General features: G+C 50.7%; 1 protein-coding gene across 11 annotated transcripts; it reads right to left on the bottom strand.

Moving 5' to 3' along the window:
• Positions 1-3,135: 3,135 nt before the first annotated feature.
• Positions 3,136-25,410, bottom strand: Krba1 (KRAB-A domain containing 1). Of its 11 annotated transcripts, none has more exons than XM_036182918.1 (19): positions 25,103-25,165; positions 20,883-21,092; positions 18,254-18,380; positions 17,766-17,885; positions 17,107-17,256; positions 16,312-16,467; positions 15,148-15,273; positions 14,549-14,722; positions 13,523-13,672; positions 12,594-12,794; positions 11,994-12,167; positions 11,428-11,604; positions 9,443-9,595; positions 8,799-8,924; positions 7,951-8,145; positions 7,722-7,859; positions 7,002-7,109; positions 6,564-6,695; positions 3,139-5,529 (listed from the first exon to the last, which is right to left on the bottom strand). In XM_036182918.1, exons 2-19 carry the CDS (start codon positions 20,889-20,891, stop codon positions 4,718-4,720), a joined length of 3,228 nt encoding a protein of 1,075 aa, XP_036038811.1. In that variant the 5' UTR covers positions 20,892-21,092; positions 25,103-25,165; the 3' UTR covers positions 3,139-4,717. The 11 variants fall into 11 exon arrangements, with proteins under 11 accessions (XP_036038808.1, XP_036038807.1, XP_036038813.1 ...); XM_036182919.1 differs by lacking the exon at positions 25,103-25,165 and adding an exon at positions 24,844-25,096; XM_036182916.1 differs by lacking the exon at positions 20,883-21,092 and having other exon boundaries at positions 25,103-25,178.

Below are 25,410 nucleotides of genomic sequence, written 5' to 3'. Positions count from 1 at the left end.
AGGCCCTCTGGCCTCTGAGGGCACCTGCATGCACCTGGTGCACACACTCTCACACAGGCACATATACATAAAAATAAGTATTTGCTGGGCACCTGTTGTGTCAGGTACTGTGGCAGGAGCAGCTGAGGGTGCAGTGGCAGGGACAAAGTGACATAATCTGTAAGGAACACAACGAACAGCAACATGAACAAATGCAACAGCACCTTGTCAGCTAATGCTTCCAAGGAAAGTGCAGCTGGCAGGGGTGGGGAGGCTGTGGGCCAGATTACAGTTCTAACAGAGTGGCCAGGGAGGTCCTAACTGAGCAGGTGACATTTACATTTAGGGACAATACAAGTTTAAGTGGCACAGATGAATAAATACAACAGTTTCTATAGATGCTCCCCTACTTTTCCTTTTAGTTTTTGAGATAGGGTCTCGCTGTATAGCCCTGGCTGGTCTGGAACTCACCATGTAGACCAGGCTGGCTTCCAAATGCTGAAGGTGTGTCACCAGCATGCCAGCTTTAAGTGGCCATCCCTCTGAAGCTACTAATCACGTGATTTTCTCCTTTAGTTTATGATGGTCGTGGGTCATCACTGGAGGTTTCCAGATGTTACACTGGTTTTGGATCTCACAGATACACCCAGTATGATCATGACTTTCTGTCCTGCTAATGTATGACTGGTTGTTGGTATTCTGATGTGATTTCAGCTTCTATGGACTCTGAGGCTGGCACTGATGTTCTCCTGGATTGTCAGCAAGTTTTGGCTTCAAGGTTGAGGTAGCCTCATATTGAGCGGGAGCCCAGAGTTCTGCTTCTCTGGATTGTTTTGGTTATTCCTACTCTTTGGTTAACCCATGAAGCTGTTGATTTCTTCTGAAGGAAGATGTTTTGTGAACAACTTTTTCAGTGGTATAAAACTACTCAGATTTTCTATCCTTTTCAGTCTGCTTGTAATGTTTTGTGCTTTAATTTTCTTTCTTTCTTTCTTTTTTTTTTTTTTTTTTTTTTTTTGAGACAAGGCTTCTCTGTAGTTTTTGGTGCCTGTCCTGGATCTCGCTCTGCAGACCAGGCTGGCCTCGAACTCACAGAGATCCCAGTGGCTCTGCCTTCTGAGTGCTGGGATCAAAGGCGTACGCCACCACCACCCGGTTTGTGCTTTAATTTTTAAGGTCTTGGCAAAATGTTCCTTGCATCATCTTGTTACCCTTTACAGCCCATAACGTCTACAGTGACGTCATCTTTCACTCCTGAGACAAGTTATTTGTGCTTTTTTTTTTCAATCGGTATTTTACCACGGGCTAGTCACTAGTATTAGTTTTCATAGTGCAATCATTACTTTTTGAATATATAAAAACACCTGAGATTTGCTATTTGACTCTAGTCAAGAAGGTAAACTGTGGTCAGAGAACACATTCCATGTAATTCCAATACTTTTAAATTTGTTTAAATTTGCTCTGGGGCTTAGATAATTAGCTCAATTTCTGCCCTGTTCTGCATATTCGTGGTGCAATGTGCTTACATTCATGAATTGGGTTAATTTTATTAATCAGTTTGTTCAAAGTTTTGGCTTCTTTCCTAATTTGTCTTATCAATTTGGGAAAAGAATACCAAAATCTTCCAAAGGGTATTGTGAATTCAAATGTTTTTTTTTTTTTTTTCTTTCTAGTCCTTTGGAAGGATAAAATTGGGGGAAGTGGAGTGTGGGAAAAAATTCAAAAACAAAAATGAAAATACACCACAGCCAATTTAAAACAAGACAGGAAAGAAGGAAAACAAAACCAATCCAGCCAACCAGCCCCAAACTCTGAAAGTGGGACAAAACCCAAAACACAAAGGTGCGTTCAAGTGTAAATACATCAGTAACCGATGCCATCTAACGGGCTAAGGCTTCCAAGAACAGAAACAGTCAAGGTGGATTATGAGGGAAAAGCCTTGCAGCCATGTGTCATTAGCAGGAGCCACATGTCAAATCCAGAGGTCAGCCAGTCCAGAGTTAAGTCACATTACCAGTGGGCGGCACTCTGGTGGAACAGTGACTTGAAGGGTGCTGTGGGAAGTCTCTGGTGGTCCCTGTGGTTGCCTCTGCCAGCCTCCCATCAGCCTGCTCAGTGAGCTGGACCCTCCCACTTTTCTGCTCCATGGGTGATAGAAGGTCCCCACCCAGGTGTGGCCTAGGGTCACTTCCCAGAACAGTGGGGGACAGACCGTCTCCAGCCCCCACCTCCAGGCCAGTAGGTCTGCAACAGTTCCTCTGCTGGAACTGTTCTCAGTGAGTCCAGAAGGCTTCCTGGTTACCAGCGGTGACACAAGCAGTTCCTGGAGACTTCCTGCAGTGTGGACACAACAGATACCACACAGCTTCAGCCGGTTCCATGCTCATGTTCCAGTCTAAAGTTTTCTTTAAACCTGTCACACTGTCTGGCTGGATCTGAACCACTCATTGCCTTTATCTGTCCTAAGCAGGCACAGCAAAGTGGGGGGGGGGGGGATACTTAACACCCAGCAGATGACAGGCCCTGGAACTCAGTCCCGCATTGCTGATTGTTCACGTGTGCTGGCTATCTTCAAGGCAGATGTGCCACGCAGAGCATCATGGCAGCCCTTTTCACTGATGGACAACATGGTCTCTTGCTTAGAGTCACTCAAGCAGGACAGACAAGTTCCTGTGCTAGCCAAGGCCACTCACATCAGGCCCCAATTTGTCTTATCAATGCCTAAGTCTTCCAAGTAGGATTATGAACGTTCCTCCTTCACTCTCTGAACCTGTCTTACCCCTGCCCATTGGCACTGGGAATACCAGCACTGCCCCACTAGCCTGGGGATGCAGCTGCCCATTCCTTACAAGTGGAGGCCGCAACCTTTGGTTTTCTACGCCAACCTGCAGTGAGCTGGACTTGTTCAAGTCAATGCCCGTGCGTACCTTGTATGACATTCCAGGTGGACTTCTTGGGGGCGTGCTTTTGTCTCTCGGTCAGTGGATTGAGAACCTTCCTGATGCTGTGACCCTTTAATACAGCTCCTCATGTTGTGGTGACCCCCTCCCCAACCATAAAATTATTTCATTGATACTATTGTTATTTGGCTACTGCTATGAATTATAAATATCTGATGTGACCCCCTGGGGCTGCGAACCACAGGTTAAAAAACACTTTAATGATCTTTTGTGACTGTGTCTGCCCAAATCACACTCACCAAGCCCAGGCCTGAGGGGCACTCGAGTCTCGGATATCTCCAGAGACCACAACTTTAGAGTGTCACAGGGCAAAGCAGCCACAAGTAACTGCTTGTGGTTATCACGGACAAGGTCATGTCATCCTGAGCTTCAGCAGGTAGCTCAGGTCCTGGCCTTTCCAGCTCCCATGCATACAGGTGCAACTCCTGGAAAGTACTCAGGTTCAAAAGGAATTCAGATCAACTCCGAAGGACGACATGGGTAAATGTGGATGGCTAGCCGTGCTACATTACCAAGCATCTCACCACGGCAGAAGCAGATAGAGTGACATCTAGTCAGCCAGGCTAAACCCAAGAGTGGCCCTCCTCCCCGATTATATGCTGAAGGTTTAATCCTAACAGGCACGTCCAACTGCACATAGCTGAGAAATGCTACATATGCAACCCAACACAAACAAACTTGTAAACGGATTTAAAACAGGAGGTTTTTTTGTTTTTTGCTTTTTGTTTTTTAATCTCAACTGTCTGGTTCTTGAAGGTGAACTTTCTAGATGACAACACTTTCTCATAATGTCGAAAGGCTGACCATGCTGATGCTGTGCCCCTGGCACTTCAGAATGTGACGTTCCTTGGAGTCTTTAGAGAAGACTGAGTTCAAATGAGAATGAGTGCCAACCAAAACATCCTGTGTCCTGGCAGGAGGGGCATTTGGAGAAAAGACTCATAGAAGAAACCATGAGCATGAAGACAGCCCCAACAGAGCCAGATACCCTCTGCAGAACCAACCCTGACAAGACCTTGATTTGGGACCCCTGATTTAAGCTGCCCAGACTAAGTCTGTGACACTTTGTACACAGCCTAGGAGACTGGCACACGTGCATCCTGTCCCCAGCCTTGCTGCGCACGCTCAGTTCTCTTGAGGTGTGTGTGTGTGGAAGAGGGAAGCACAAGCTGCCTAGTTCTCACTGTACTGGTGACAATCCAGGCAACCATGCCCGAGTGCCCCGTCCCTCTGAGCACTCTTCCGTTGAAGCCAAATGGCCTTTTCTTAGCAGCTAATATGTTTAATTTTAGAATCCATGTGGGTCAGTTCAGCTTAGACCACAGGCCAGGCTCTCCCTAAATGAGATCTGTGAATATTCACTCTAGACAGACAAAGACTGGCCTTTTAGTGTCCTTGAGATCAGGAGCAGGAGATTAAGGTGCCTTCATGGTGCCCTCTGCAGCTGGCTCTGTGCATATGTGGTATGCATGACACCCACTTGGAACCTAGATGGCTCTGCTAAGGAGGAAGAGCAACCGGCTGACTGAACCTGAGCCAAGAAGACAGAGGTATGGCTGAGGAACACCTCTATAGCGGCTCTGTGCAGACACCGTGGGGGCCCGGCACGGCAGAGGCAAAGGGCTGGACTTGGAGCAGTAATCAGAGGGCTGGCTGAGCAGGTAAGGAAGACACAGCCCCTGGAAGCAGGCAGCCTACGATGGTTGTACCCCAGAGGGTCCTACCAGGCATCCTGGCCACCCAGCATCCTCAGCAAGCCTGAGCAGACAACAGTACAGTTAATGGGCCCCCCACCGTGGATCCCTGTGGTCACCTCCCCAGAGGTCTTTGCTGAGGGCTCCCCCTAGCAGGCTGTTAGGTTCCTTGTGCTGGTTTGGAATGCTGATTGCTGCCCCTCCAGCAGCCTGAGGTTCTGTGTCTGCACTGGTTGCTGGTGAGGCCACAAGGGGAACCAAGGCAGTAGGCACTGAAGGGGAGGGGGGATTCTGGTGGCATCCAGTGTGTTCCAGAAGGGGGTGTGCAGTCAGCACAGTGTGGCCTCCAGGTGCTGAGGAGATCTGCTGGGATGAGCTACCGGTGGGCCTGGAAGATTCTACTAAGGAACCATCTGGAGGCAGCTGAGGCACCAAATTGCCCTTTCCTCTAGAGAGTCCTGGGCGGTCACCAGCCTTGCAGCCTTCCGCCTGGGCTCGCAGGATCTTTGGTCTGGGCCTGGTGGGGCCCTTCTGTCTCCAGTAGGGTAGGTGTCTGTGGTCCAGTCTGTTGGCCCAGCGAGGTCTCCGGGGGAGGGTCAACCGCCAGGAAGCCTGGCCTTTTGGTCCAAGGCTCTGTGGGCGCCTTCCCAGCTGGTCCATCTGAGTCCTCATGGTGGCCACTTCCTGAGTCAGGCCTGCCAAGGCTGCTGCAAGCTGGTCCAGCTTGTCGGTGAGGGCAGTACCCAGGCTATGCAGCTCCTGCTGCAGGAATCTGCCACAGGGGCATGGTGTCTGGAAAGAAGTGGGTGGCCACTTTGACAAGACAGTTGTGGGAAGGGGAGAGTTGCTAGGTGGCTCCAGAGGGTCCCCAGAGAGCAGCTTCCCTTGAGTCCTGGCTGAAACCAGAGAAATGATGGGTACTTAGGTTGTAAGGGCCTTCTCTCTGGCCCCAGAGACCCCTTTAGTGTATCAGTATCCTGCCCCCATAGGCCTGACTTTCAGAGAATTTTAACCTTAGGTGTGTCGTCCTCCCCCACCAAACATCTAATTAATTCTTCAGTCCCACATCCCTCGGAGTGAGTCTCAACCAGGCAACATGGTGCTGGTCAAGGCCCCTGCCTTCTTCACCCACTCACCAGCATGAAGAGGGGGCTGCCATTTACTAAACCCCAGTCAAGGCTCTGCCCTTGTCTTTTCAGTACCTCTAGGGCTGAGACAGGGAAGGACAGGTGATGGCCCAAGGACCCACACCCTGTCCCACTAAATTCTTGAATTAAAGCAAGGATCTGAAGTTGAGGCAGGAGGATCACAAGTTCCAAGTGGCCTAGGTTACTGGTCTCCCACAAGACTTTTGAAACCTTATCTCAAGCGAAAACTAACAACTAAGCTAAGCATCACAAAACAGAGTAAGGATGTGGTCTGATGCTTCGTCTGAGGAGGGCAGCCAGAGCTCTTAACAAAGCCTTGCACTCCCGGAGAAGTCAAAGCTCACAGGCAAAGATGGTGCTCAGCACACACACAAACCAGCAAGGGCGGTGGCAGTACACCTGTCCTATGAACCTGTGATGACTTCCAAGCACGGCTCAGGCTACAGATGCATCACCCTGCCTGTTGTCACTGTGGGTCCCTGAACAAGGTGATGTGAAGCCCATGCTTTGTGCAGGACCCCAGCGCTGAGGTTCAGTTCCCCCAAACCCAAACTTTGACTCCAGATGCTTCTCAATGCCTCTAAAAGGAGAGCCTGTGGGCTTTTATGAAAACACTGAAGTAAAGTGAACCATGTACCTGAGTGGCTTCAATATAAGATTTTCCTACCCATAACCTAAATGATGAACTTGGAGCATGCTTACTTCCTGAGGCTGGGACCTGGGTTCTGATTTTCCCAGAGGCCACTAAAGCACAGCAAATGCTGGAGAAGCCACCAGCTCACCTGTGGCACTGGGTTGCCCATGTCCAGGCTCCAGGTCACTGGTGTCTTCAGCACCCTTGGGCTCAGGCCTTTCTTCCAGCTGAGAGGCAGGCCATGGGCACCCAGCTGCCTCTGCAGAAAGAGCATCGAGCACTTGGGACAAGGACAGTTCTGTCAGTACCACTCAACATGGAGCTGTCCTCATGGAACCACCCCCACTCCCACCCTCCCCCTAATGACAAATGTGCAATGTTTAAACAATGATTAAACCAGGTGCAAGATGCTGGGGAGCCTAATGCTGGTGGGCTGGCCTGCTGGGGCATGTGGGAACCCTCCGCCATTTCCTGTAAATCCTCAGCGACTTGTAAGGAAATGTGAATGTGGCTCATCCTGAGTCCTACATAGGTGGTAGCCAAGGCCTGGGAGTAGCAGGTTCCGAAGAAGCTTCCTGGCCCCTACCTCCTCCTTTTCCTTCGGCACTGCTGACAGGGCCAGGCTGGCATGTGTGCTCTGTAGCTCCTTCTCTTCTGGGTGACTGGGACTTGACTCCTGTTCCTTCTGCTCTTCCTGTTAGGAACATAGTCTGAGTCACAGCTCAGGTGGAGAGTAAAGCGGCTTGTAATACCCAGTGTCATTTCTAGACTTCTGGGCAATTCCAAGAAGTTCTGTTCTCATTGTGTATGATCAGACCCAGCCTCACACATGTTAGACAAGTGCTTTACCACTGAAAAAGATCACTGTTGATATTTTCTTTGTTAATTGCCAAGTTTTAAAAATGTTACTGGTGGGGCTGGAGAGATGGCTCAGTGGTTAAGAGCACTAACTGCTCTTCCAGAGGACCTGAGTTTAATTCTGCAGACAGACTACTGTATACATAATACATTTTAAAAAATGTTACTGGATACTAACTATATGGTGTATATACATATACATATACATATATATGTTTGCATGTATTAATGAGCATATATGCAGACAGTATGTACATTTCAGTGGTTTACCCAGATTTCCTTACAGAACACAGCCCTGGGCTCAGCTTCTCTCACAGGATCTAAAGTACAACAAATTATGGGGATGTTTTAAAGAGAGCCAACAGAATGACAGAGACACCCAGAGAATGAACTCTGGACCTTTGGACCATGGGGACTTGTCGCTGTCATCCAGAGACTCCAGACTCACCTGTATTGGGGCTGCTGCAGTCCCTGGACTCTGATCTGTCAGGCTCTTCAGCAAGACAGCTATTGTTGACTCCTGGGAATGTTCCAGGGACAGGGCACAGAGGGACAGGACCCTTGCTGGAGGGAAGGTGGTCTTTCTCTGTGTCATAAGTAAGCTAGCATCAGAGTACTGACAGGCACCTCAGAGAGCAGCTCACTGCCACCACCCACTCCCATGCCAGCAGACTCACTCTGGAGGGGTGGCTGCCAGAATGCAGGCTCTGGCCTTAGGTCTTCTCCATCAGAGCTGCTGAAGCTGGAGCTGGAGCAGGGGCTGGGACTGGGGTCAGGACCAGTCACGCAGGCAAAACGCAGGGGTCTCACAGGCAAGATCCCCCTCAGGGAGCTCTCCAGGCAGTGTAGAGGGGAGGGCATGGTGGCTGTCTCTAAACCAAGGAGAAAAGAGTTCACTGCCCAGTTCTGGACAGCACCGTTTTGGTGGCCAGGCACAAAGGATGCATCTTTTTCTGCTCAGCCACAGCCCACTTGGGCTCTAGTGGACCCTGAATAATTTACTTTCTGGTCATAGGTAGAAAGAAACAAACCCAGAGGCTAGCTATGTCCCCAGACAAGTGAGCTGGGGAACTTTCTGGAAGTTCCAAGCCCCTAGAAGCTACTCCTGGTCAGGTTCCAGTTAGGTCCCAAGTCTTGCATGGAAGGCAGCTCTTCCCATTAGGTGGACTGCAACCCACAACTTAGCAGACCCTCTACCCAGCACTACGCGAGAGCTGGCAGCTTAGTGAGGACCACTGATGAGCGAAGTCATCCTTCCACCCCTGAAGACTGGAACGGTCCTGCTGGAGCTGCCTGTGGTCAACAGTGTGTACGGGTACCCTTCAATCCCCGCAGCGCCTCCACTTCAGACTCCCAGGAGAGCAAACATCCTATCCTTCTTAGCCCACTCTGTTCGGTCTACGTCTATATTCCATGCAAGGGCAGGAAGGTAGGGAAGGGACAGAAAAACAGAGGAGGGAAGGCTATCGCCTTGGCAAAAACTAACTAGAGGGAAACTCTGGCGTAAACACTGAAGGCAGCTCACCATCTTTTGGCCATTGCCATGGTCCTGGCCTGGCAGTCACTTGGTGGAGACTGTGGAGACTCCTGCTGGGCACTTCTCCTCGACCCTGTCTGAGGTGGGGTGGCTCACAGGCCTCGGCCCTCGGTCCTGTTTTAATGAGAAGAGTTCTGACAGTCCTATGGGACCTCATTCTACCACAGAATGGACGGCATTTCTACCACTACCAGGCTTTTAGCACACAAGTTTCAGGTGTGGAAATGACCTTGCTTGGTCACTACACCAGCCCAAACCCCTGGGATCTCTTTACTCCCAACCCAAGCTACACGGAATGCCAGGAGGTGTATAACTCAGTTCCCAGACAAGAAGCATGAGGGGGACAGTCACAACAGAGACACTGGTCAGCAAAGCTCTGGCCAGTGGAGCAGCCGACAGTGGTGCTGGGCCTCCACGCCTGGACTCCGACTGTCGCTCATTTACCAGCGAGTCTGCATGAGTCGGGAGAGACAAGACTAGCTGACTTTGCCCTCAGCCTCTGCCCAGGCCTGTTTCCAGAGCATCCTCTCAGCTCAGCTGAGATCTGGCCTGAGGGCTGCTACCCTGCTGCCAAAACCACAGTGCGGGAGGGATTGCTCTTCTCCCAGCTATCTACAAATACCATTTGTTACCTTCTGTGTCTGCAGTCCAGCTCCTGGGCTCTGTTCTCTTCGACCCCCTGTCTGCAGCCAAGGAGCAAGGCCAGGCAGCCTGTGGCCTGGGAATGGGGATCTCTCTTAGACAGTTCTCCAGGCCCTGGAGTGGAGAGTTTCCTGGTAGATATCCTGTAGTCAAACATGAACAGTCTTGGATGGGTAGCCAGTGCTCCGTGAATCCCTGGAGCCTGTCTCTTCTGCCCTGGTTAGGGCAGAGGAAAGAGGCACAGAATATAGGATATGTCCAGGTAGCTCAGGGCCCCAAACACTTGTCAGCCCTGGCTTTGGGGTAGCCCTGCTCAGGCTGCCCTGGAAGAAGCCTGCATAGAAGTCTGCCTTGGGGCTAGAATGAGACAGTCGAGTCACAGGTGCCTGGTTTAGCACAAGAGCGTCACCATGTCAAGGAGTGATGCTGCCTGGTGTGCAGGACACCCTAACAATCAGTTGTGCACAGGTCCTCTTTTACCCCTCCAAGGGGCAGTGGTCTAGGCCTTCTTGCCTCTCGGTATCACAGCTGGGCACAGCAGGTCTAATTCTAGATAGGTTTCAGATACATTTCAAAGCTAGTACTCCTACTGATAGAGTCTGGTGCAAAGAACAGAACTAGATGATGTGAAATTCTAGAGGGACAAGGTAAGCAGACAGTCCTAGTCATGAGGCCACGAGGCACCTGTTGTCTACTCTGGGAGCAGGCAGGGATTATAAGCAAGAGATGATCATGTGGGGTTGGTACAGCATAACATAGCATAGCATAGCACAGAAGTACAAACCACAGCAGGCAAAGTTGCTTGGCACCAAGCACACTTGAGTTTTCCAGAACACATATGGTATTGGAAAATTTAGAACTGCCTCTTACAAGTTGTCCTCTGACCATATGTATGCCATGGTACACATGGGAGGGCAATGAAAGTTGAGGGGCATTTGAGTTCTATATGGGGGGGGGGTGTTTCCTCAGTAGGAGTCAGAAAAGAGAAAGCAGGTTCTACAGTGAAATCAGTCTCCCAAATGCTACAAGAGTAACTCCAACTTGCAGTAAAATGTCAGACAAGAGCAAAGTAAGCCATCCTGCCCATAATTAGGCAGTGTTTGGCAAGACCAACAGATCTCAGATCAGGGCAAGAGCAGGGTATACACAAATGTGTGACTCGCCCAGCGTCTGGTTCTGTCTTTGCCTCCTGTCATCTGGGCCTGTATTCGGCTCTGCTGCTTTAACACTGGGTAGCAGCACTCCAAGCCCAGCTTAACACTGACTCTGCTGTACACTGAGAGCCATATAAATCAGGAGCTTGGTGGGTGTGGACTGGGGACTCGGAGAAAATGCCGCTGTTGACAGTCATCCACGGTGCCTGAAGAACATCAGGTAAACCTGTTTAACTTATCGGGGTAAACTAGAATGAGTCACTCTGGGCTGTTGGTGCCACGCCACTGAGGCAGATGTCAATTTACGCTGCCAGGCCTTTCACAATGGATGTGACCAGGGCACAGTTGGGCAGATGCACTGGGTATCCACTCACAGGACAAGACAGACATGATGGTCCCAAGAGAAAAGGAAAAGGGGGATGCTGAGAGAGCTCCAGAAGACTCCAAAGTCCCCAAGAATGACTTCCTTTGGCAGGCCCAGGAAGGCACAGATTAGTGAGTATAATTCTGAAGGTGTTTTTCTAAGATCCACATTGTTTTCCCTCAGCTGGAGGTCATTTAGCATTATAGACACTTCTTTTTGTCTGTGATAGGGAAGTGTTTAGTATAAGGGAGATTAAGGACACATTGCCAGCCATTGTCCTATCCTTTCTGAGCCAAGCTATTACAACAGACCCCTCTCACTTGCCAAGACAAGTCCTGGGTCTGTTTCTGCTTTGGTACACCCAGTTCTTCTTCTGGCACTGGGGCACAGATAATAATGGACAAGGACCAATGTATTCCTTCCCAGAGGACTCCAACCTCAGGCCGGACCAGCTCACCTTTCCCAAGCCGTTGCCCCTGACTGCTCCTGGGGCTCCTGAAATCCAGATCCCCATCACTGCTGCTGGCTGAGGAGAAGCTGGTAGGGGTACCCTGGGAGCCAGAGGATTGAATCCCAGGTCCCTCTCTCATGTAGCCCCGCAAGCTCAGAGGCAGAAGTGGCTCTCTTGAAGCATCTGCAGAGAGAAGTATAATTGGGTCAAGGCAGAGCATGCTGGAGAAGTCCTTGAGCTTTAGAGTATATGGCACCAGAGTACCCAGCCCAGGGAACCCCTTCCCCTTCCAGGGTTTCCCATGGCACTGATGAAAAGTCTACCTACCACCTGCCCCCCACCCCCACCCCCACATATAGTCTTGGGAATAAGAAGACCTTAGAACAGGGAAGTGGGTGGGTATAATGTGGCTCTCACCAAACCTGGCTAGCTATTTGGGGGAAGGCATGAAGCGGGGGTTAGGAAAGAAGGGCACATGCTCAAGGAGGAGGCCCAGAGAGGATGACCAGATGGTGCCCTCAGCAGCTTCCCACTGTATGCACAGAAATAACTGTCAGCCTGGGCCCAAGTACCTGTACTGTGAGATCCTTGTGGCTGTGGCTCAAGTCTCTGAGAGCCAGCATCTCCTGGCTGGGGACTTCTGGACCATGAGGTGGCTAGCGGCTGAAGAGGTGATGACCTGCCTGGAGGAATGCCCTTCAGACAGGCCTCCAGAGCTTCTAGGGGTGAGCTTGAGGCCCTGCCGGCTGGACAAGAGAGGCCACCTTGTCATCTCCTCTTGCTGGGCTCTGGCCTGCTTGTCAGACCCCAGCTTGGCCTTTGGCTGGCTGGCTGGCTCACAGCCTGACTTCTATAGCAGGCTCCAGCGATCTGCTAAGCAGGAGATCCTCCAATGAGGAACTTTGAATGTGTTTTTTGCTTCTACAGAAGGAATGAAGCTGTCCCCAACTCTGAGGAGAAGGGTGGGATAGCCACATGCATGCCGTGGCCAGCTTCCACAGCCACAACCTCACTGCAAAAAGAAGGTCCTGAAACCAGAGGGTGCCTGAGTATGGGCCTGGACTGAGAACACAAATTAAGATGGAACAGCTTGGGAGGAGAGGCAGGGGAAAGGCTCCTTGCCCGAAAGAGAAGCAGGTACTTCCCTGTGGGCTTTGGAATCCAGAACTTACCGAGAGTCATGGGACCCCAGCGGGGCACACGGACCTCTCTGCTATCTCCAGTGAAATAGGGACCGTGGCCTTGCCTGCTAAGCTGGCAAGGTGCTGGCACTGGGGGACTCTGGACCCAGCCATCTTCTACCTTCACCACGGCAAGCATACTTCCAGCTCCATGACTACGGCGGAGAGGAGGAGTCTGGGGGCGTCGCATCCCTGTGGGAAAGGGGAGTGCTGGGAAGCCCTGGTTGCAGGCTTAGACTTAACCTAAGTCCTGAAAGCCCACTTTATAGGGCTCGGGGGACTTCCAAGGTTCCTCTGCCTACACAGCAGTCACTGGCTCTGGGTATGATCACCTCTCAATCCCAAGCACAGATCCAAGTAATATCTCTGCCACCTCTGGGGTGCTGGGGAGCTTTCTAAGAGATGTTAAAGTGAACCCCTCTCTGGTCGGCAACAAATCAGACCTTGCTCCTTGTGTTTCAGGCCTGTTCAGCCCCAGCCTCTCAAGGCCGTGTTCTCGGGAACACAAGCTTATTGATGAGCTGACAAACAACCCTGGTCCAAACGTGCATGCTGGCAAACCCATCCCCCAGCCACACCCTGCCTGAACACAGGATGGCAGGAATCCCGTCACAATTACGGTCTACTGTGCTACACCTCCTGCCTTCTGTTCCATTTCCCTCTCCCACCCCAATATCCTTTCTAAAAAGTTCTTTTAGCTCTTTTACCTCCTATAATAAGAGCCAGTTTGGAAAATATGAAGCTAAGGGATTCCCACATGCTCTGATCTTGTACAAAGTGATGAGGTCCAGCATGTCATACCAACATGCTGACAGAGGACATCAATTTTGTTGTGAAGGGTCACACAGCTGTATTCAGAGCAGGGAAACCAAAGACCTTACATCTAGCCCCCAACCACTAATCTAGCGAATAGCCTTTACCTCCAGAATTCCTTTTTCCTGGATCCTCCTGCAGCTGCAAGTCCCCTGCTCCTGAGGGGCTGGGACGCCTGTCTGGGGCTTCTGGGATCTCCTTTAGACAGTTCAGCAGGCCTTGAAGGGGACAATCCCCGGATATTGCCTCCGTCTTCACTAAGGGAAAAGACATATGTTTCACTTAAGTTCAGTGTCCTCAGTCTCCTGACAGACAGACAAGGACTGTCCTGGGGTGCAGTTTGAGCAGCACAGGGTCAGGAACCAGGACCTGTAAACCTTCCAGGTGGGCAGCACCTACACACAGCTATCACTCGGAGTACAAATTGAAGGGGGTGGGCTAGCAATTTCTGAGCTCTGAGTACAACTTAGCTTCAAGGTGTATTACGCCTTGACATACACATGGAATGTTCATACACATGAGAGGAATTCTGTAGTTAAGCTCACCCAACCCAGAGGATGGAGCAGCTATCCTCTACAGATGCAAGACCAAAGCTCAAAGCTTCGGCAGCCTTTTGAGGGGCAACCTCAGGCAGACCTAAATGTCCACTGACACCTCTTTCTTGTCAACAGAAAGTGACATTTGAGCCCCAAAGTACTCCTCAGAGTCCCACATTAGAAGGAGCAGAGAGAGGAGGCCAGAGAGATGGCTCAGTGGTTAAGAGCACTGCTTGCTCTTCCAGAGGTCCTGAGTTCAATTCCCAACAACCACAAGGTGGCTCACAGCCATCCGTAATGGGATCTATTGCCTTCTTCTGGCCTGCAGGCATATATGCAGACAGAACACTGTATACATAATAAATAAATAAATCTTTAAAAAAAAAAAAAAAAAAAGGAGGAGCAGAGAACAGTAAGGAGAACATCTGCTGCTGACCACTGGGCTTCAGACAGCTGACCCTAGGGACACAGGAGCACCCAAAGTGGTCATGTCACAGGAGATGGCATAGAACACAGCAATAGCTAGGAATGGCGATTTGAACTTCCCAGGGACTGTGGAGACTTTGGCCTGAGCAGGCCAGGTGCCCAGGGACTCACCCGGACAGGGCAGGCTCCCTGGCTCCACCTCAGCTCTGCTCTGCTTCAACACACTCAGGCCAGGCAGAGAAGCTGGCAAGTCTGTGGCTGTCCCATGGTGCTGGGGCCCAGGCACAAGGATTTCCTTCAGACAGTTGATGAGGCCTTGCAAGGGACTGTTCTCGGGAGAGGTTCCTATGCACATACAAGGCAGTTAAGGTCAGTGTAGTCCCGACAGGCAGCACGAGACCCTCAGCCATCCCTACCATATCTGGGCAGCTGAGCATCACCCATACATACATACTAAGCTTATCTTACTGTGTGGTTCTCAACCTGTGGGTTATGACCCCTTCAGGGGGCACACATTGGATATTTACATTATGATTCATAATTTAAATTCATAACAGTAGCAAAATTATAGTTATGAAGTAGCAATGAAATAACTTTATGGCTGGGGATCACCACACCATGAGGAACTGTATTAAAGGGTCCCAGTACTAAGAAGGTTGAGAACCACTGTCTTACAGGGTTGTCATGAAGTTCAGATGAGAGAGTGACATGACCTTCTCTGACCCTACTCAGCTCTAGACTACTTGACCCCAGGAACGCCAGCCTTTCACCTGTTCCTGGGTCACTTCTATCTTGTCTTAGGTAGCTCTTGCTCTGGTCCAGGCTTTGAGTGGGATGAATGGAAGTCTCTCCTAAGCCTTCCTTCTCTATGGACAGTGGTTTGTCAGCAGTTCCTACTGCAAAACACAAAGAAAGCCATGTTAGTGGGGGACTTAGACTGGGATCACCCCAGATCTGCTCCCCAAGAGGATAGACCACTCTAACTCTCCAACCCTTTGAGAATCACCCAAACCCTAAAAATTAGCCTTGTGCTAGGGCTATCTTTGGAGGAATTGTTTCAGGAGCATTGGAGGCTATATCCTGTTTCCCTCTGGTTTAGCTGTATATACCAAGACTCGTTCATGCTGAATGTTTCCAGACCCTTTCCCTGACCCCAGTCTCTGAATCTGGCACAGCTAATGAAGCCTACAGCCACAACACAAGTCAGGCTTGTACTCATGCTTTTTCTTCCTTTTTAGTGTATGTGTGTGTGTGTTTGTTTGTTTGTTTCGTTTTGTTTTTCCTTAGAGACAGAGTTTCTCTCTGTGTAGCTCACCACCTCCTGGAAGTACTTATGGGCTTGTAAGACAGATGGTACATGGAACCATAGGCTAATTGGAATACATTTTTTTGGAGTATCCATTTTAATCTTTATTTCTTTAAATATTCTAAATTAAAACACCAAACAGGGCTAAAGAGATGGCTCAGCCATTAAAGGCTAGGCTCACAACCAAAAATAAAAAAAAAAAAAACATTCGGACAAGTACAGTTTCAAAGTATTTTGGAAGACAAACTAAGACCCCAGAGAAACTTTAGTTTAGAAGCTGGCATTGCTTCCCTGCTGCTAGCTCTGCTGAGGCAGTCTGAGAATCAAACCAGGTACACATAGGTAAGTGATCTGGCTGGCTTGCACATTAGGAACTGATGTGTGTGTGTGTATCTAGCCCTCAGCGATGAACACAGGGACAGGCCATCTGGAACTGAGCATCAAATCACCTGCTCTGCAGACCAGAGGCCAAGTGTGTTTTCTCATTAGTCAGAGATCTTTGTTTCCAGGCACCTACAGAGGAGGCTGAGCCAGAGAAAGTGAAGTGGAAGATATGGGGTCCAAGACCGACTCTAGGGGTAGGCCTTTACAATGAGGGGTGTCCCTGTGCACATTGGGTCAGACTCACTGGTAGGCAGGGGGCTTTCTTGTGCCCAGTCTCCAGGAGGGCCACTGGAAGATGAGCTGCTGGTGGGTGTGGTGGCCAGGCTGGGGTGGCTTGCAGGGCTCTCCGGAAGAGAACTAAGCAGGCCTCGGGGAGGGTAAGTTTCCACAGCCCCAGCTACTGTTGGGAGATGGAGAAGATACCAACTGGTAAGTGGTCCTCACATTACCACAGTCAGTGCTTTCCCTGTCCTGTGCCACTAACAACAACCAGGAGCCAGCGGCACTCAGTGTCACTGCTGAGCTCTGAGACATGAAGATTTACACCTTGGCCACGTCCTGATAAAGCACAGAGCAGCAAGTATCAAGCCACATCCCACCCAGTCAGTGCCACTCTACACCTCTGCTCCCTTCCTATGTCATCCAACACTAAATGCAGAGGACTGCAGCAGGTAGGGGCATGTTCTAGGGTGACCAGGTGGAGAGCGGGGAAGAACAGACCATTTTTCAGGCAGAAAGAGAAAGGCTGGCAGTAGGATCTAGGACTCACTGGCTATCTGGACAAAGCTCAGCTTCTCTCCTGTACCCCATCTGCTTAACAGCCACAACCATACTGCTCACCACCATGCAAAGTACAAGGCAGCAGGGAGGGGTCACCGGGCGGCTGGACAGAGAAACACCGAGAGAGGCATGAACGGTTCCCACCCCCACTGGGTCGCAAAAGCTCCGAGGAGAAGCACAGAGAGAGGAGGTCAAGCTGAGCTGGAAGGAACTCTGCACAGCCCTGCACTGCGCCGCTCTTGCAGCTTATGTGACTTACCTGCGGGGCTCGCTCGCTCCCCATCCAGACAGGCGCATCCACTGTCGGAGTGGTCCTCAGTGCCCTTCACTTCTCCAAACAAGAACTCTGGAATCTCCTTCACCAGCTGCACTAAGGCGGTGAGGTGTAGGCTCTGCTGGGGCTGCCCTCCTGTGGAGAGGTGTGTGAGCCCTGTGCTCAGCCACTTAGCTCTTCAGGGAACCCTCTCAATCACAGACGGAGCAGCCAAAGGGAGCCAATGGCTCAGAGAATGGAGGGCTGGGCTCAGGAGGGCTCTGCGCTGTCACCCAGTAGTTCCCCTTGTCTCCTTTCCACTGAGAGGAATATTGAAGGGTCCTGCGGCTCCAGCAGGCCGTCTCCCTTTCCTCACCTCCTCTGGGCCCCATGTGCCACCTCTACTGTATAAACTGCAGGCTTCTCTGGGTATAGGTGAGTGGGGCCCAAGACAGAGGCTCTCCCCCATGTGACCTCAGGTTTTATTCTGAGCCTTTCTCCATGGACTAGACTACATGCAATGAGCCTCCCACCCAGAGGAAGAGGGGCAAGCCTCAAGGAGGCCTGGACTGAATTAGCTGAAGTCAGTGTCACCTGGGGCCAGAACCTAGGGGCTGAAAACCATGACTAGGAGGAAGTGCTCCAAGTCCACTGGGATGACCTACCCTGGGAACCACGATCCAGTGGGGGTTCTTGTCCCTTATCATGGTGGCTCTCTCCCGCGGTGGCTCCTCCAGGCTCTGTGGGTGACAGGAAAGCAGAGAGAGGAAGCAGCTCAGAGGTCCCTGGGGAGAGAAGGAGCAGTTACTCTGGGAACAGAGCGGTTCTTACCCTCCCACAGTCATGTGACGGCCCAGATGCCTGCTTATCTATGTATAGCTTTCCATTCATGTTTGGGTGGTCACCAAATTCAAAAGACATACATCCCTAAAGCTTTGTACCCAGACCCCCACTCTGGCTCACAGAAATAAACTAAGGAACAAAGGAAAGTGAGGCCCTGGGCAGCCTCAAGCTCTGAGCACTCCCCTAAGACTACTCAATTCACAGATGAGGAGGCCAAGGCCTGGAGCAGCCTGGGGTCTCACCCTGGCCTCCTTCACTGCTCCCCTCTTCTGTCCCTGCGACCCCCACTCTGGAGGCCTCAGGACCTCACCCACAGACACCAACGTCTCGTAGTTTTCCCGCATCACGTCTCTGTAGAATTCCCGCTGCCCCTCCTGCAGGAGTCGCCACTCCTCTTCAGAGAACCGCACGGCCAGGTCCTTGAAGCTGATGGGCACCTGTGGGCACAGTCTCCGGGGGGGTCGGCCGCACCCACGCCAAGCGGGCCCGCCCAAACTGTCTCCTGGTGGGATGTGGCCTGGGTGTAGCGGTTACTGGGGCAGCGCTGCAGTTACCTGGGTGCCCAGGAGGTGTGCCACCAGCAACGTTTTAGAAACAAGGTCACCACAGGTGTAACTAGGAAAGAGGAACTTCATTCCTTAGTACCCAGCCAGCCCTACCTGCTGTGTCGGTTACTAAGTGAGTGTTGAGAACCTGGCTCCAGCACTGTGGCACTACCAAGGTCTACTAGTCTTTTCCCCAGATTCCTGGGGTCAGATGTATTTTGAATATTTGATTTTGAATGTTCTCATGTACATAGTGAATGATTTTAGAGATGGCACTCAAATCTAAACAAGAAATTCATTTATGTTTTGTTCTTTATACACTTAGGCGAAGGTAACCTTTACAGTGTTTTTAGTACACCTGCATTTTGACTGAAATGATCACAGGCGCTCAGATGTGGACTTCTCTACACAGGCCATCACGGTGCTCCAAAGTTTTGCCTTTGTAGCATTTCCACCTCAGATTTCTAGACCAGAACTAATCAACCTGCATAGCAAAGAAAAATCCCACTCACTGCTCTTCAGCAGGGATGACATAATTTATATCAGAAATTAAACGCCCCCAAACAGCAGGGAGAGGACAGCAACAAAACCTCACAAAGCCCTGAAGGTCTGAAGGAGATCAACCCCTTTCCACCTGCCAGCCAGGCAGCAGGTGAGGCAGGTAATCCAGACCTGACCTGTGCTCAGGGCCCTGATCTCCAGCCTCCAATCTGGTCCAGGTCCTACTGCTGGGCAGAACTCACCTTCACCCTTCCCGTCCCACCTGCCCTGCAAGGCTTCAACTCACCACCAGCCCCAGTCCAGCCGTGGTCAGTGCCACTGTGAGAAGCTGTTGAAGCTCATCATCATGTGGAAGCGTGCAGTGGGAGGTGATGGGAGAGCCCTTCTAGGGGCCCCATCTAGAGGCTTCATCTCACCGTGCTCCCTACCCCACCCCCACTATTGCCACTTAGCATTGAAAGCCTGTAATATAGTCTTTAGGGACTCAAGAAACCCAGGAACCCCGGAGCTTTAGGAAACAGTTCTCCACATCCACACTCCACACCTGTACCTGCTGTGCTCACCTCCTGTACTCTGTGGCTTTGTAAGATGAACACAACATCTCTTAGTTTCGTTAAAAGTCATCGTTCAGCAGACTTTAAAACAGCCAGGAAAACTGAGACAATGACTGACATCTGATGGGCATGAACTTAGATTATGGCAGAAATTAACCATGCAAGTGACACAAACAGAATGTAAATATGGAAAGAACGCATCTAAGTTAGGAACAAGCATGATCTGCAAGAAGGAATTGTAAAGCAAGTGGGGACACTTCTAATAAAGCAGAGAAGAGTCAACTGCCTATTTCATGCACTTAAGTCAGTGACTTTAAAACTGTCTCTACTACTAACTGTCAACCTTGCCACCCACTCCCTGCCATCTCTCTGCCTGCCATTCTTGACAGCTGACAGCTACCACTGTGCATACACTAGCCTCATACACCTAGAGCCCTGACATTTTGAAGTAGTTAGGCTCCAGGAACACATCTGGCTAGGGACCGCATCTCCAGTGACTGTGGACAGCCAGAGGGCCAGAAGGATCAGAGTCAGTGTCCTTTGTCTCTTAGCCCACTGTGCATTCCCAACCATCTCCATGGCCTGCTGGGCAATTCAGCAGCCTCTCTTGCCAAGCTCAGCTTGTGGCTCTGGCCCACTATGGCCACTATCCCTCAGAACACCTCAGTACTCCACAAACCTCTAGCAGGGAGCCATTTTGCATTTCTTATTGGCCTCCTGGACATAAAATGTGGACAATCTTAGGTTCTGTATCAAACAGGGCAGGCCTACCACTGCTGCCCTTCAAAATGCCTAGCACCAGGTAGACCCAGGCAGGCACCTGGGAACGTGCCTCTCAAAAGGGTTTCTACCTAACCAATTATATTAATTGGTTAACACAGTGACTAATCTATGCAATACAGCTTGTGCTGAACACACATCTTTTGAGGTGTCTGCCACTGGGGCAGGTGCCAGCAGAAGGTCTGACTGACCTGTTCTTAGCAACAATCCTGGGTGTAGCGTCTCTGGCAAGCTTCTCCCAGTGGGCATTCCACACGGGTCATTCACCATTATGCTGGGGGAGCTCAGTGCTTCTTGGTGACTGCACTGGAGGCCTCCCGGAAGCTGCCCTCAAGTCTCCTCTAACCTGGCCCCATGCACCTTTGCTATCTGCTGGGTTTGCCAGATGTTTTCCCACACACAGCTGTGAGTTTAACTACCTGCTGAGCCTGAATCCTCATGGGCATCTCTAAGTCTCAGATGCTCTTGGAGATGCCACCATAGGACCCCATTACACCTGGCCACCTTACAATCCGCACCCCCACCCCCATGTGTTCAACCCATCACTTCCTAGTCTTGCCTTTGGCATCTCTGCTACAGCTGTGTCCTCTGGTCCTTTCTGGGTTGTCCTCTTCCACCTCTCCCTTCTGGTATCCTATCAGCCAATGCCTGGGAGCCATGGGGGCTGGTTGGTAGAGTGGGAAGAAGCTGCTGAGTCCTCATGAGTGAGCTACAGACCCCCAGGTCTGTGACAACAGGCCCAGGGTCCAAATAGGCATACACATGCCTCCTGCAGACCAAATATACATGTTTTGCTTACACACTTTAGTTACTGTTTAAACATGTTCAGATGCTACTGTCCTTTAAAGGTCATGCAAATTATGACATAGGAATGTCTACCACCCAGGTGCACTAAGCAGACAACTATGGGGGATCAGGGAAGGCTCACCATCAAGAAGGGGTCAGAGAGCCAAAAGAATGGAAGTTCCTGTTTATAATCCAACCTTCTCACTGTGACAGCTAAGGGAACAGGAGTGATCAGTCATCAGAAGGGTGACCAAGTCATGGCAACAGAGGCACGACCCAACGGGCCACCCAAAAGCTGGAACCTGGTCAACTGTTACAGACCCTGCCACAGGGAAGGGTGCTCCCACAGAATAGCAGTCCAGCAAAAGGGAAGGACCGGCTTGTGGGTCCCTGGCCTTAGCCACATGACATGTGTAGACTCTGGCTTACACCGCAGAACTCTTCCTAAGTAGCAGTGTGACTCAGGCTACCAGAGCGCCATGCTGCCAGCTCTCAAGCTTGTCCAGCACCTCTGTGCTTAGGAGACAGAGCTCCATTGTCACCTGGTTTCTCATGCAGGGCCCACTCTAGGCTCAGGAGTGACCATTTTCTGGGGGAGTCATTTTCTCATGAAAGGATGGGTTCAGCCCTCTTCTTTCTCTGTTTACGTATGCTCTTCTGGCCCTCTGCCTTCCACGGTGGGATGACAGTGCTAGTGACTGAATTTGAAGCACCCTAGCCCCGCCCACACAAGCTCATGTTTTAAAAGCTTGTTCTCTGCCCGCTGAACTATTTTAGGTTATAGGAACTTTAAAAAGTGGACCTAGTATGTCACTGGAGGTGGGTCCTTTGGGGTGTAGTACTCCTAGTCCCTTCCTCTCACCCCCCCCCCATCTCCCAATCATCAAGACTTGGAGAACATACGTGTTACTACCGCAATGGTCTGCCAACTACATGGGTCAAATGACCACGACTGAACTCTCCGAAAGCATGAGACAAATCTACCCAGCCTCCATTAGGTGTTTCTGCCAGTGTATGGTCTGAGCAAACAGAAAGCAGCCAACCCACACATCAAGGCAACCACTGCCAGATGCTGATTCCTTGCCAGACACTGGTCTCCTGACTTTGCATTTCTCAGCAGCCAGAACCATGAAAGAAAGAAAGAAAAATCTGTTTTGTAGCTGTTATTTGCTTTTTAAGAGAGGGTCTCATTATTGCAGCTCTGGCTGTCTTGGAACATATTATGTAGGCCAGGCTGGCTTTAAACTTTGAGATTCAGCTGCCTTTGCCTCCCTTGTGCTGGGATTAAAGGTGTGCGCCACCACCGCCTGGCTCCATGTTAGATATTTTAATATAGAAATACAAAGAAGGGGGCTAGAGAGATGGCTCAGAGGTTAAGAGCACTGGCTGTTCTTCCAAAGGTCCTGAGTTCAATTCCCAGCAGCCACATGGTGGCTCACAACCATCTGCAGACGGAATACTATACATAATAAATAAATAAATCTTAAAAAAAAAAGAAAAAGAAATACAAAGAAGACAGGTGGCCAGATATTCCACAGCTGTATCTTTGTGCATTTCAGCTTGTCAGCTCCATTTTTCACTGGTTTACTGTCTGTGTCTGTTTCTACCACTGTAACAGAGCACCTGAGAGGGGGTGAGTTATAAAGACAACAGATTGATTTCTTAGAGTTGCAGATTCTGGGAAGTCCAGAGTGAAGGGGCCATGTTGGTTGCGGGCCTCCTTGCTACATCATATAATCCATGACAGTGTAATGGGGGACATCACGTGGTGAACAAAGCAAGCAAACCAGAAAGGCCTTTTAAACAAGGCCACCCCCTCAATAACCCACTAATAACAAGTACAATGACTTCCCCGCAAAGCATGAACATGACACTGGGAGTTAAGTTTCTAACAGGCAAAATTTGGAGGCTATTGTCAAACTCCAGCATTCTTGTTCATCTGTCTTTTGTGAGTCTACTTAGTGTTAAGTTGGTCCTCTTGAGAACCATTACCTAAGGTGCACTGAATGACATGTTAGTTAGGAGATTCAGCCAAACAGCTGACCCATCTGAGCCTTAGCAAACTCATCTGTAATAGAGGATCATGTCCTAGTTCATAGGGATAGTGTACAGACAAAATGAATAGGCAAAATGTCTAGAATAAACGCTGGAGTACATAAAGTGCTAGACTGGTCTGCCTAATATCCATTTACAGAGCATGCCTTGCCACCTCAGGCTCTTCTAAACACCACTCCTGACTTAGGTGGGGGGTGATGTGAGGCTCTTTATCTCAAGGCTAAATATATCTTGCTCCTTTAGGCCTTTGTGTGTGCTATTTTCCAGACCTCTCTCCATCCTAGCCTCAAAAGGAAATCTCCACTGACAATGTTTTTTTATAAAATGTGAATGAGAACTTGCTGTGACTGCTCCTCTCAGAGGTTTCCCAAACAGAAGAAGTGGAAGTGGGGATACTGGTCAGATGGTAAAGTGTTTGCCTAGCATGTTCTGGGACTGACCCCCAGTGCTACCATGAGCCAGATACAGTGGCACATGCCTATAATTCCAGGTGGTTGTAGGAGGATCAAAGGTTCAAGGTCATATTCAGCCACATGAAACCTTGTCTCCAAAATAAATAAATAGATAATAAATAAATAAAAATAAAAAGTGAAGAAAGAGTGAAAAGTGGGTGTGAGGGAGAGGGAGTGGGAAGAGGAGGGGAAGAGACAGAAGGGTGGGGAGACTGACTCAGGAAACGAGCTACCGCTGGCCTGCCATCTGGGCTCCTGCCTCCATTCATCAGAAGAAAAGCCTCTGGAGCTAACTAGGACCACGGTAGATAACCAACCTCCTTCTCATGGCTGCCATGATGGACCTCCTAAAAACTGCTTTTACTGTGTCCGTCTCTGTAAGAAACTGCAGTCTCAGCACTCAGTACGGGTCTGTCTATCCCAGTCTTGGTCAGCCTAGCCCCACTGCCCCAGCATGCCTCAGGCTACCGGGTCAGATCCTGTACCATGCTGCCACTCATTGTCCCCACCTGCAAATTGTGCACACACCCCTGTGATTCTTGTAGTCAAACTGAACACAAAGATTGCAGGCCCTCCCTATCCCTCTCCACCAGACTGTGACCTTCTTGCATTCCTACAGACCATGCCTGACCATCTTCTCCACGCAGCTACACAGTATGAGGATAGATCCTTCCTTAAAAATCAGGTCTGAGAGATCCGTGGTCCAACTCTCTCTGGATTAAGAAGGAAAAACCCAAATACGCAGTCTCTAGGATGGGATCAGTGAGCATTTCTGTGAGTGTGCTTGGGTTGCCTGTCGGCTAAAGCTACAAAGGGCACTCCAGGGCCAGGCAACATCCCATTTACCTTACTGTTTCTCCCAAGATCCTTGTGGGGTACTAGTGATATCTAGCCACACGCTGTTCTAAACACCCCAACACAGCTGCCTAAGTCTGTCCAAAGCTCATGGGCAACAAAATTGGACATCTGACTCTACCCACAAGGCAGTGCAGCAACTGCTCTGGCATCTTCACAGCCCAAGACCCTGCCCAAACTGTGCCTAGGCCACAACAGCAGATAGGGCTCTTCTTCCGGCTCTGGGATTGACACATTCTACCAGCATAACTTGGATCTGTTTTCTCTCTCCCCACTTTCTTGGCCCCATTCCCCGGGATTCCGTATCTTAACAAAAGTAATGTCAGATTTAGTTATCCCCTCAAGTCCCGCTCAGGCCTCGATCGTACACACCCTCTCTTGATATCCTGTACTGAAAAGCCCAAGGAATGAGCTCTCCAGGTAGAAAAAAAGCTCCAGGTCCGTGTTCCTGGGGCAAGGGGAGAGCCCTAGACTTCTGGCCAGGGAATCCTGGGCATCTGGCCGGTCTGGCTGGGCTCACCCAAGCTCAAAGTCGGCGGTGACGGCTCCTTTCAGGCCAGTCGCCCGGGGGGCCGCGTTGCACCTAGAAGCCCGGCCGAGGCGTCCGTCGGTCCGCAACGGCTCGCCTTACCTGGAGCGCCATGGCGGAACTCAGCTTCGCGACTCCCTGGTCCACCCAGCTTCCGGCGCGGCTCCGGCAGGAGGCTGCACCGAGACCCTCGAGACCCTCGAGGACAGCGGCCCAGCTCCGCACGGCAGGAGGCGGGGCCGGGGGCCGGGCCGTGCGGGGAGCCGCAGTGTTGGCTCGCAGGGGTCAGCCCCGCGCCTCGCATCGCGGGAGGGGGTGGTCCCGCTTCCGCCCGCAGCCCCCGGCCTCACAGCGATAACAACGCAGGCGCAGACTACACTTCCCAGAAGGCTCCGTGGCTGGGACGTGGC

This window comes from Onychomys torridus, chromosome 3 (genome assembly GCF_903995425.1).
Source record: "Onychomys torridus chromosome 3, mOncTor1.1, whole genome shotgun sequence".
Lineage (NCBI taxonomy): Eukaryota > Metazoa > Chordata > Mammalia > Rodentia > Cricetidae > Onychomys > Onychomys torridus.
The sequence above is the reverse complement of the archived record's forward strand: the minus strand, read 5'-3'. Positions and strand labels throughout refer to the sequence as shown.

Coding starts and splice junctions, on each gene's coding strand:
- Krba1 (XM_036182914.1), bottom strand. CDS start 25,304: ATGCGAGGCGCGGGGCTGACCCCTGCGAGCCAACACTGCGGCTCCCCG. Junction 17,257..17,765: donor ACTGGATCGTGGTTCCCAGG/GTAGGTCATCCC, acceptor ACCTCTCCACAG/GAGGGCAGCCCCAGCAGAGC. Junction 13,673..14,548: donor AGGGAGCCTGCCCTGTCCGG/GTGAGTCCCTGG, acceptor CTTTTCCCTTAG/TGAAGACGGAGGCAATATCC.